Consider the following 12,921-nt stretch of genomic DNA (forward strand, 5'->3'; position numbering starts at 1 on the left):
CCAACTGTCAGCTGTGTGACTTTGGGCGAGTCACTTCACTTCTCTGGGCCTCAGTTCCCTCAGCTGTAAAATGAGGATTAAAACTGTGAGCCCCCCGTGGGGACAACCTGATTACCTTGTAACCTCCCCAGTGCTTAGAACAGTACTTTGCACATACTGAGCGCTTAATAAATACCATCATCATCATATGATGACTGGGGGCCCAGACCGAGCCCCCTCCTTCCTCTCCCCCTCTTCCCCTCCCCTTCTCCCCTGCCTTACCTCCTTCCCCTCCCAACAACACCTGTATATATGTACGTTTGCACGTATTTATTACTCTATTTATTTTACTTGTACATATTCTATTTATTTTATTTTGTTAATATGTTTTGTTGGCTGTCTCCCCCTTCTAGACTGTGAGCCCGCTGTTGGGTAGGGACTATCTCTATATGTTGCCAACTTGTCCTTCCAAAGCGCTTAGTCCAGTGCTCTGCACACAGTAAGAACTCAATAAATACGATTGAATGAATGAATGAATGAATTTTATTTTACTTGTACATATTTACTATTCTATTTATTTTGTTAATGATGTGCATTTAGTTTTAATTCTATTTGTTCTGATGACTTGACACCTGACAACATGTTTTGTTTTGTTTCGTTGTCTGTCTCCCCCTTCTAGTCTGTAAGCCCGTTGTTGGGTAGGGACTGTCTCTATATGTCGCCAACTTGTCCTTCCCAAGCGCTTAGTCCAGTGCTCTGCACACAATAAGTGCTCAATAAATACGATTGAATGAATGAATCATTATTATTATTATTATTTGTTGAGCGCTTACGACGTGCCAAGCCCTGTTGTAAATGCTGGGGTGGGTATGGTGAGGTGGGGGAGGGTGCTGAGGAGGCTGGCACGTGTGGGGGGACTTCTGGTGGGCGCCGCAGCCACCAGCCCTCATTCATTCATTGATTCATTCATTCAATCATATTTATTGAGCGCTTACTGTGTGCAGAGCACTGTACTAAGCGCCTGGGAAGTCCAAGTTGGCAACATATAGAGACGGTCCCTACCCAACAGCGGGCTCACAGTCTAGAAGGAGGAGACAGACAACAAAACAAAACATATTAACAAAATAAAATAAATAGAATAGTGAATATGTACAAGTAAAATAGGGTAATAAATATGTACAAACATATAGACAGGTGCTGTGGGGAGGGGAAGGAGGTAGGGCGGGGGATGGGGAGGGGGAGGAGGGGGAGAGGAAGGAGGGGGCTCAATGTGGGAAGGCCTCCTGGAGGAGGTGAGCTCTCTGTAGGGCTTTGAAGGGAGGAAGAGAGCTAGCTTGGCGGATGGGCAGAGGGAGGGCATTCCGGGCCAGGGGGAGGACGTGGGCCGGGGGTCGATGGCGGGACAGGCGAGAACAAGGCCCGGTGAGGAGATAAACGGCAGAGGAGCGGAGGGTGCGGGCTGGGCTGGAGAAGGAGAGAAGGGAGGTGAGGTAGGAGGGGGCGAGGTGATGGACAGCCTGGAAGCCCAGGGTGAGGAGTTTTTGCTTGATGTGTAGGTTGACTGGTAGCCACTGGAGATTTTTGAGGAGGGGAGTAACGTGCCCAGAGCGTTTCTGCACAAAGACGACCTGGGCAGCGGCGTGAAGTATGGATTGAAGTGGGGAGAGACAGGAGGATGGGAGATCGGAGAGGAGGCTGATGCAGTCATCCAGTCGGGAAAGGATGAGAGCTTGAACGAGCAGGGTAGCGGTTTGGATGGAGAGGAAAGGGCCGATGTTGGTGATGGTGTTGAGGTGAGACCGGCAGGTTGGATGTGAGGGGTGAACGAGAGAGCGGAGTCGAGGGTGACACCAAGGTTGCGGGCTTGGGAGACGGGAAGGATGGTAGTGCCGTCTACAGTGACGGGAAAGTCAGGGAGAGGGCGGGGTTTGGGAGGGAAAACAAGGAGTTCAGTCTTGGACATGTTGAGCTTTGGGTGGTGGGCAGACATCCAGGTGGAGATGTCCTGAAGGCTGGAGGAGATGGAGGGAGGGGGAGAGAGCAGGGGCAGAGATGGAGATCTGGGTGTCATCAGCGTAGAGATGACAGTTGGAGCTGTGAGAGCGAATGAGAACTGAATGAATACGACTGAATGAATGAATAAATAAATACGACTGAATGAATGAATACGATTGGATGATGAATGAATACGATTGGATGATGAATGAATACGATTGGATGAATGAATGAATAAATACGACTGAATGAATGAATACGACTGACTGAATGAATGAATAAATGCGACTGACTGAATGAATGAATACGACTGAATGAATGAATACGACTGACTGAATGAATGAATACAACTGAATGAATGAATATGACTGAATGAATGAATACGATTGGATGAATGAATGAATGAATACGATTGGATGAATGAATGGATAAATACGATTGGATGAATGAATGAATAAATACGACTGAATGAATGAATACGACTGACTGAATGAATGAATACGACTGACTGAATGAATGAATACAACTGAATGAATGAATATGACTGAATGAATGAATACGATTGGATGAATGAATGAATGAATACGATTGGATGAATGAATGAATAAATACGATTGGATGAATGAATGAATAAATACGACTGAATGAATGAATACGACTGACTGAATGAATGAATACGACTGACTGACTGAATGAATAAATACGACTGACTGAATGAATGAACACGATTGGATGAATGAACGAATAATACGATTGAATGAATGAATAAATACGATTGATTGAATGAATAAATACGATTGAATGAATGACTAAATACGACTGACTGAATGAATCCGAATGAATGAATAAATACGACTGACTGAATGAATGGTGTAGATGGAGAACCGAAGGGGACCAAGCACTGAACCTTGGGGAACCCCCATAGTGAGGGGAGGGGAGGGGGAGGAGGAGGAGCCCGCAAAAGAGACTGAGAATGAACGACGGCAGGGCAGCGGTTTGGATGGAGAGGAAAGGGCGGCTGTTGGCCATGGTGCCGACGTGACACCGGCAGGTTCGGCTGACCGATTGAATGGGAGGGCTGGACCGCCGGGCGGCTGAGGGCGCGGCGGGGGGATTGGGGCCGCGCGCGGGCCCCGCCCCTCCCGCGCGGCGCGGGCCAATGGGGGCCGGGGATGTTGGCGGCTGGCGCCGGCGCGGGCCAATGGGAGCCGGGGATGTTGGCGGGTGGCGCCGGAGCGCGGGCGGCGGCGCTGAGGCGATGACTGACTGACCGGCCGACTGAGGCGGCGGCTGAGGGACCGAGGAGGAGGAGGAGGAGGAGGCGGCGGCGGCGGCCAGGGGGACGATGATGGAGGGGCCGGAAGGTAAGGGCCGAAGCCGCCTCATCGCGCCCCGGCTCCCACCGGCAACCCCCACCCCGCCCTTCTTTTCATTCATTCAATCGTATTTATTCATTCATTCATCCAGTCGTATTTATTCATTCACTCACTCAGTCGTATTTATTCATTCATTCAGTCAGTCGTATTTATTTATTTATTCAGTCAGTCAGTCGTATTCATTCACTCATTCAGTCGTATTTATTCATTCATTCATTCGTATTTAGTCATTCATTCAATCGTATTTATTCATTCAATCAATCGTACTTATTCATTCATTCAATCGTATTATTCGTTCATTCATCCAATCGTATTTATTCATTCATTCAGTCAGTCGTATTTACTCATTCATTCAATCAGTCGTATTTATTCATTCACTCATTCAGTCGTATTTATTCATTCATTCATTCAGTCGTATTTATTTATTCAGTCAGTCAGTCGTATTCATTCACTCATTCAGTCGTATTTATTCATTCATTCGTATTCATTCATTCATTCGTATTTAGTCATTCAATCGTATTTATTCATTCAATCAATCGTATTTATTCATTCATTCAATCGTATTATTCATTCATTCATCCAATTGTATTTATTCATTCAGTCAGTCAGTCGTATTTATTCATTCATTCAGTCGCATTTATTCATTCATTCATCCAATCGTATTTATTCATTCATTCATCCAATCGTATTTATTCATTCATTCAGTCGTATTCATTCATTCAGTCAGTCGTATTCATTCAGACTGTGAGCCCACTATCCTTTTAGACTGTGAGCCCACTGTTGGGTAGGGACCGTCTCTATATGTTGCCAACTTGTACTTCCCAAGCGCTTAGTACAGTGCTCTGCACACAGTAAGCGCTGAATAAATACAATTGATGATGATGATGGTTCATTCAGTCAGTCGTATTTATTCATTCGTTCATCCAATCGTATTCATTCATTCAGTCGTATTTATTCATTCATTCGTTTAGTCATATTTATTCATTCAATCGTATTTATTCATTCATTGATCAATCATATTCATTCATTCAGTCAGTCGTATTTATTCATTCATTCAATCGTATTTATTGAGCTCGTCCTGTATGCAGAGCACTGGACTAAGCACTTGGGAAGTACAAGTTGGCAACATTCATTCATTCATTCAATCGTATTTATTGAGCGCTCACTGTGTGCAGAGCACTGGACTAAGCACTTGGGAAGGACAAGTTGGCAACATATCGAGACAGTCCCTACCCAACAATGGGCTCACAGTCTAGAAGGGGGAGACAGACAACAACACAAAACATGTGGACAGGTGTCAAGTCCTCAGAACAACCAGAATTAAAGCTAAATGCACATCATTAACAAAATAAATAGAATAGTAAATATGTACAATCAATCAATCGTATTTATTGAGTGCTTACTGTGTGCAGAGCACTGTACTAAGCACTTGGGAAGTACAAATTGGCAACATCTAGAGACGGTCCCTACCCAACAGTGGGCTCACAGTCTAGGAGGGGGAGACAGGCAACAAAACAAAACATATAAACCAAATAAAATAAATAGAATAAATAGCGCTTGGGAAGGCGAAGTCGTCAACATCTAGAGACGGTCCCTACCCAACTGCGGGCTCACAGTCTAGAAGGGGGAGATGGACAACAAAACATATATGAACCAAATAAAATAAATGGAATATTCATTCAATCGTATTTATTGAGCGCTTACTGTGTGCAGAGCACTGGCCCTGCCCCTTTCATCCCGCCCCCTCAGGCCCCACCCCCTGCCCCCTAACAATAATAATAATGATAATAATGGCATTTATTAAGCGCTGACTATGTGCAAAGCACTGTTATAAGCACTGGGGAGGTTACAGGGTGATCAGGTTGTCCCATGTGGGGCTCACAGTGTTCATCCCTATTTTACAGATGAGGTAACTGAGGCCCAGAGAAGTGAAGTGACTTGCCCAAAGTCACGCAGCTGACAATTGGCAGAGTTGGGATTTGAACCCACGACCTCTGACTCCAAAGCCTGGTCTCTTTCCACTTAGCCACGCTGCTTCTTCTCCCCTCCTCTTTCCTCCTCACCCCTCCTCTTCCCGCCCATCCCCATCCCGCCCTTCCTCTCCCCTTCGTCCCCTCCTTTCTCTTTTTTTTTATGGCATTTATTAAGCACTTACTATGTGCCAAGCACTGTTCTAAGCGCTGTTCTCCCCATCCTCCCCCCCGTCCCTCCCTGCCCCTCCACCCACCTCCTGTCCCTCCTCTCCCCATTCCTCCCCTTCTTTTCTCCATCCTTCCTCTCCCCTCGTCTTTTCTTCTTCCCATCCTCCCCTCCGTATCCCGCCCCACCCCTCCACTCCCTTTCCTCTCCTCTCTCTGCCCCTCCTCTCCCCACCCCTCCCTTTCTCATCGTTCCCCTACCTTTCATTCATTCATTCAACTGTATGTATTGAGCACCTACTGTGTGCAGAGCACTGTACTAAGCACTTGGGAAGTACAAATCGGCAACGTAGAGAGACGGTCCCTACCCAACAACGGGCTCACAGTCTTTCTCCTGCCTGTCCCTCCTCTCCCCACCCCTTCCTATTTCTCCCCCTCCTCTCTCCTCTCCTCCCCATCCACTCTGCTCCCAGCCCTTCCCCCTCCTCTCCCCTCCTCTCCCCTTCCCTTTGCTCCCCTCTCCTCCTGTCCCCTCCCGTCGGCGGTCTGGCCCGGCCCAGCTTTCAGGCAGAGGATGCAGTGTGGTGAGCGCCAGGTCTGGGCTTGCCCTGCTTGAGCGGGAGGCTGCTGTGCTGCTCAGCTCCTCATCCCGCACCCCATAGCCCAGGCCCCGCCCGGCCCGGGAAACCAGCTGCCACCATCTGCCCCCAGCTGCCGGGGCCCAGGCCCACGGGGTGGGCCACCCGTCACCTGCCTGCCTGTCCACCCTCCCAGCCACCCTGGGCTCCAGGTCTTGCCCGCCCAAAGTCCGGGCCCGGGTCTGGGGTCCCGTGTCACCGGTCCGCCCAGGCTCTGGGGCCGGGGCCACCTCCCGTCCTGCTGTCCAGTTCAGGTCCAGATCTGCCGGGGGACCAGATACAGTGCTGCCTGGAAAGGGCACAGGGGGAAGGGCATACGCCCGAGGCTTCTTTCTGGCCCCCGGCATTCCCACCACTCAGTACCTCGCACTATCTCCTTCCCTCCTGTGCTTCTGCCCCTCAGGACCTGCTAAGTCCTGCCGAGTTTTCTTCTACACCGCCCAGCGCCGCCCCTCCCTCTCTTCCTGCCATTCTGGCCCTGGCACCTGTCACATCATGGCCCCGTGGAAAGAGCAAGGAGCTGGGGGTCAGGAGATCCCGGTTCTGGTCCCAGCTCTCCACTGGCCTGCTCTGGACTTCAGGGTCCTCATCAGTAAAATGGGGAGGAAATGTCAGTTTTCCCTCCCCCTTGGATCCAGAGCCCTGGGCAGAACAGGGCCTGTGTCTGTTGGGGTGTGGTTAGCCTGTAACTACCCCAGTGTTGCTTAATAAATACCGTCATTCTCTCCCAGTGCTCAGCAGTGGGGTAGATACAAGCTCATCAGGTTGGACACAATCCATGTCCCACATGGGACTCACGATCTTAATCCCCATTTTTCAGATGAGGTAACCGAAGCATAGAGACGTGAAGTCACTTGCCCGAGGTTGCACAGCAGACAAGTGGTGCTGAGCTATGATTAGAATCCAGGTCCTTCTGACTCCCAGCCCCGTGCTCTTTCCACTAGGCCACGCTGCTTCCCATGGCTCAATCAATCATATTTACTGAGAGCTTATGTGTGCAGAGCACTGTAGTAAGCCCTTGGGAGAGGACCATATAACAGACACATTCCCTGCCCACAGTGCGTTTACAGTCTAAAGGGGATGAGGGGAGAGACTCAAGATCCCACACGACTGACACCTTTTGACACCACCTCACAGTTGCTGTTTCATAGACCTAAAGTTCGCGGGGTCATAGGGTCGCCTGAGGCCAAGATGGGGGCCGGGGCCGGTCAGGACGCGGAGCGGCGTCATGCCCCCATCAGCTCCACCCAACCGGCCTCTTCTCCCTCCACCTAGGAGATCGCTCTCTACAGGGACCCACCCGGGCTGGGGGGTGGATGGGCCCCGGTCCTCCTCCCGCTGCCATCCATATTGCCCACTGAACCGGCCGGCCACGCCCGCTGAGCCCAGTGAGAGGACGGGCAGCGTAGGAGGTGGGCAGGGGCACCTCAGGGCACCGGAGACAGACACCGAGATGACGATTAAGCGAGGGCCCCCACAGCCTGGAAGTTCCCCAGGAGGAGCCCTTACTGTGTGTCAAGCACTCTTCTAAGCACTGGCATAGATCGTTTATCACATTGGACACAGTCCCTGCCCCACATAGGCAGAAGAACAGATATTGAATTCCCATTTTAAAGATGAGGAACCGGAGTCACCAGGAATTGAGGTGACTTGCCTAAGGTCACACAGCAGGTGAGAGGCAGAACCAGGACTTGAACGCTGGGCCTCCGATTCCCAGGCCCGAGCTAATACCGGCTCCACCACTTGTCTGCTGTGTGACCTTGGGCAAGTCTCTTAGCTTCTCTGTGCCTCAGTTACCTCATCTGTAAAAAATGGGGATTAAGAGCGTGAGCCCAACCTGGGATGGGGACTGTGTCCAACCCAATTAACTTGTATCTACCTGTGGTTAGAACAGTGCTTGGCATGTAGTAAGCACTTAACAAGTACCACTGTACTAATAATTATTATTGTTATTGTTATTATTTCCACCATGCCACCCTGACTCCAGGCAAGTAAGTAGAGAGATTGATAAATGGTGTCTGAGCAATGGCGATTCTTCCATCGGCCTAAAGACCCTGTCCTGATAATAATGATAATAATTGTGGTACTTGTTAAGCGCTTACTATGTGCCAGGCACAGTACAAAGCACTGGGGCAGATACAGATTTGTCAGGTTGGTCACAGTCCCTTCCTGCATGGGGCTCACGGTCTTAATCCCCATTTTACAGATGAGGGAACTGAGGCCCAGAGCAATGAAAAGACTTGCCCAAGGTCTCCCAGCAGATAAGTGGTAGAGCTGGGATTAGAACCCAGGTTCTTCCGACTCCCAGGCCCGTGCTGTGTCCACCAGGCCACGCTGCTACCCACTGGGATGAAAAGCACAACCCTTTCCCCCGCCAACCACTTTGTTTCCGGGGAAGAAATGCCAAAACTCCAAAACTTCCCTGGAAAAGAACTCTGTTCTCTCTCCAGCTTCCCTGAATTTTCCAGTCACACTTACCGATCATGGTCCATTAGCAGGGCTGGCAGTGATACGACGTCCTTCCATCTTCTACTCTGAGCCGATGGGATTTAATAAATCGGCCAGTCAGTTGTATTTATCGAGCACTTTACCATGTGTTTAGCACTGTACGAAGTGCTTGAGAAAGTACAGTATGACAGAGTTGGTAGACACATTCCCTACGCATGACGAGCTTTGAATCTAGATGTAAGTGATCTATTAGCCGTTGAGATTTTCCAGTCCAACGTCACCATGGTCATTTGCCTCCACTGCCCCTATTCCCTGACTCATCTCCATCCTTCTCCTTGTCCTCCTCCTCCTCCGTTCCCTTTTCCTCCTGCTGCTCCTTGTCACGTCCTCCAAGCCGGCGGCCCTCCCGGGAGTGCTCCCTCTTGACCCAAGGAGGGATGCATTCCCGGAGAGATCACTTTCTCACCCAACTCTTCCTCCTGGGATGTAGGAGGAGGGGAAAGAAGCCGGTCTCTGCTCTCTGGTACAGAGACCTCTCACCCATGTCCTGCCTCTGGCCTGGAATGCCCTTCCTCCTCATATCCAAGACAGTGACTCTCCCCCACTTCAAAGCCTTACTGAAGGCCCATCTCCTCCCAGAAGCCTTCCCTGACTAAGCCTTCCTTTCCTCTTCTCGCTCTCCCTTCTGTGTCACCCTGACTAGCTCCCTTTATTCATCCCCCCGACCTCCCAAGTCCCATAACACTTTTGTACATATCAGTAATTATTTATTTATAGTAATGTCTGTCTCCCCCTCTGGACTGTAAGGTCGCTGTGGGAAAGGGATGTGTCTTTGTTGTCTTGTACTCTCCCAAGTGCTTAATACAGCGCTCTGCACACAGGAAGTGCTCAATGAATATGACTGACTGGCTGACCAAGGAGGTGGTGCCCAGGCCCTACCTGTTCCCTGGGGCCAAAGCCCTCAGTTAGTGATATTTATTGAGTACTTACTCTGTTCAGAGCCCTTGTACTGAGCACTTGAGAGAAGTCAATATGAATTCTGCCCGCAGCCCTAAACCCTCAGGATGTGGAGAGGAAAAGGACAGGCCTAGAGCCCAGAGGGAAAAATCAAACAGGTGCAGCCATGGTGGCAGTCTCCGTCGTAACCAGATGAAGGACGGGTAGTGCAGGCAGAGGACGGTGGGAACAAGAGGGGCTGGAGACTTAGAGAAAAATGCCAAAGAAAAGCGCGAAGGCTGTAGGGGAAATTTTCAGTCCCACTTCGTAGTCTGTCAGAACATCTGAAAAATCACATCCTCACAAGTCCCAAAATCGGTTATTTAAGTAGCGATTTGGGGGTGAAATGCAAATCCTGAGTTCCTGTAGGTTCATGAAAGCCAGAGACGACTGGCTTCCGGTTTATTTTGGGATGGAGAATTCGTATCGTGGAATTTTGGTCCTAGGTCCTGCCCGGGTACCGGGGGGGGCGAGCCTGTCTGGGAGAAGGCGAGCCCCGGCGTTTGGGTGGTCTAATCAGGCTCCCTTGCCTTGGAGGAAGGCAAGCGACCCCGACCCCAGCTCCTGCCACCAGGCTGTCCAGCCACCAGGTTCTCCAGCCCCAACCGCTAGCGCTCTCAGCCGAGGGGCTTGGCAGGCCCAGAGCAGACTGGAGGTTGGGGGGCACAGAGGAAGCGTTTTGAGGCTTGGGACCGGGCTAACGCGGCATTGGAAATGGCTGGGCTCTAAGATGAGATGACCTTAGTGAAACGGCGTGGCCCAGAGGACAGAGCACGGGCCTGGGGAGATCAGAAAGCCCCGGGTTCTAATCCTGGCTCCATCACTTGTCTGCTGTGTGACTTCACTTCTCCGCACTTCAGTTCCCTCCTCTGTAAAATGGGGATTGAGACAGAAAGCACAGGGCAGGGACTCTGTCCAACCCGAACAGCTCGTATCGACCCCAGTGCTTAGTACAGTCCCTGGCACTTAGGAAGTGCGTAACAAATACCTTAAAAAAAAAAAGCATCGCCATTCCTCGAGACCGAGCAGGATTGCATATGCGGAGAGTCTCCCGGAAAAGCCGAGTCCTGCGGAGGGCTTTACAATTCGGAATATTGTCTGGGGCAGTGGTCTTCCTTGGGGAGGAAGGTATGGAGTACCCTGTGTGGTTTGGAGGTGTGAAAAACGGGGGCTCACCCCCACAGCAAAGCTCTCCAGAGACCCAGAAAATAAGTCCCGGATTTCCGGCCCAAGGGCCCTCGGCCTGCTCGACCACAGAGCAGGAGAGTGCGACATCACCTCTTCCAAGCTGGCCTTGAGAGTGCCTCCCGGGCAACCCAGGTCCCAGGCCTGCTTTCCCAGCGTTTTCGGTCAGTGGAGGCATTATTTATCGAGCTTGGGGAGAGTGCGAGCCAAGAAAGTTAGTAGCCACGATCCCTGCCCTCGAGGAGCTTGCTTCGTCTCCAGTAGCTGAGCAGAGGAAAAAGGGGATCCACATGAGTGACGCGGGGTTGACCATGGTTCAAGATTGCATCTGAAGGTCTAGTCTGTACTTATCCTGCCGCTATTCGGTCTTTGAAACCCTGTGAGCGGGAACCACCCGAGGGATGCTGGAAAGGGGAGAGTCACGCTCCCCTGGAGAAGTGCCTGAGCGGGTGGGGGGTGGCTCAGAGTGCCGTGGTTCTGTTTGTCCAGAGGCTGGTTTCCAAGGATGAGCAAAAGCGTGGAAGAGGGCAGAGGTGGTGAAAAGTGGCCAGGGAGGGATTGAAGTCATCTAAGGAGACTGGAAACACCATCTTAGAGCTTGGGGGGGAGTCGGGAGGGATCTCAGATGAGCGGGCACAGGCCGCTGCCCCTGGCCGGAGAATAACCCAGCCATCCCAGAAGGGTGGAGTCCACCCCTTGTAATAATTATAATCATCACTCATTCAGTCATGTTTATTGAGTGCTTATTGTGTACACAGCGCTAATAATAATAATAGGTATTTGTTAGGCACTTACTATGTGCCAGGCACTGTACTAAGTGCTGGAGTGGTTACAGGAAAATTGGGTCAGTCGGTGTCCCACATGGGGCTCACAGTCTTAATCCCCAATTTACAGATGAGGGCACTGAGGCCCGGAGAAGTGAAGTGACTTGCCCAAGGCCACACAGCAGACAAGGGGCAGAGCCGGGATTAGAACCCAGGTTCTTCTGACTGCCAGGCCTGGGCTCTACCCACTAGGCCACGCTGTTGGGTGAAAGGTCTCCAGGGCTGCAGACGCCCAAACCGTCCTCCTTGGCACCCCTTCCGGCGTATCCCGCCCCGTCTTCGGGAAGTCCTCCGTGATGTCCGACCACCGGGTCCCCTGCTGCTATGTGTGTCCATTTCCTCTTCCCGGTGGGGCCTCGGGTTCAGGGCCGTGGAGGACAGCTGGCTGCTTTCCTCCCCCTGCAATCCTGTGTTTACTGGGAGACGGTCCGTTCTGTTCCTGGTGCTCCCCCCTCGGCCTCCCCCAGGCTAAGTGGTCCCCGGTTCCTTGAACCTCTCCTCACCGGCTCTGTTTTCCTGTTGTCTTTAACCAGGGTCAATGAATCTTTTCTGGCCCCTCCACATTCCAGCCACCCTTTCAGAGGGGAGGGAGGGAGCGGGCGTTGACCGGAGCAGACCCCTCTGGAAATGCAGTGGGGCCGGCGGGAGGGAGGGAGGGAAGACCGTGCTCCTGGGTCCGAGGCCTGCGTTGGCTCTTTGCACTGTTGACGCCATCTGCCTCCAAACAAGCATTCCTCCTGTCCGGGGCCCTGGCCAGACTCCCTCCTCTCCCCGCACACCCCCTACCCTCAGGGAGCTGACACTCCATTGGGTGGAACTGCTACAGACTGGCAGAGCAGTAGGAAGGACAAGGATCAGATAGGGAATGGAACCAGTGTGCCAGGAGAAAATACCGGACTAAATTGGGAGAAGTGGTGTCTCTATAATTGAGCAATGCACAAACACATGTGTGTGTGTGTGTGTGTGTGTACATATATGTATGGATAGATGTATACAGAATGTGTTCTGAGGATGGGCTATTGGAATGAAATGACCTGGATTTCATTGGGGAAGCTTTCCTGGAGGAGGTGGTACTTTAGGAGGCATTGAAACTTGGAGGGGCATTGGTACAAGTGGATTTAGGGAAAGTGGGAATTCCAGTCTCGGGGCAGGATGGTGAGCTGAGAGCGAAGGTCAGTCAGTCAGTCATTGGTATTTATTGAGCTCTTACTGTGTGCAGAGCACTGTACTAAACGCTTGGGAAGTACAAGTTGGCAACATATAGAGACAGTCCCTACCCAACGGCAGGCTCACAGTCTAGAAGGGGGAGACAGACAACAAAACAAAACGTATTAAAAAAAAT

At 51.1% G+C, this 12,921-nt stretch overlaps 1 protein-coding gene across 1 annotated transcript in view; it reads left to right on the plus strand.

The window, feature by feature from the left end:
• Positions 1-3,285: 3,285 nt before the first annotated feature.
• Positions 3,286-12,921, plus strand: part of ZC2HC1A (zinc finger C2HC-type containing 1A) — a 33,494-nt gene continuing 23,858 nt past the window's right edge. Inside the window, exon 1 of the mRNA XM_038766713.1 lies at positions 3,286-3,338. Coding sequence (XP_038622641.1) covers positions 3,320-3,338 — 19 coding nt within the window. The 5' untranslated portion in view covers positions 3,286-3,319. The remainder of the gene's footprint in view (positions 3,339-12,921) is intronic.

Source organism: Tachyglossus aculeatus, chromosome 25, assembly GCF_015852505.1.
Source record: "Tachyglossus aculeatus isolate mTacAcu1 chromosome 25, mTacAcu1.pri, whole genome shotgun sequence".
In the NCBI taxonomy this organism is placed as follows: domain Eukaryota; kingdom Metazoa; phylum Chordata; class Mammalia; order Monotremata; family Tachyglossidae; genus Tachyglossus; species Tachyglossus aculeatus.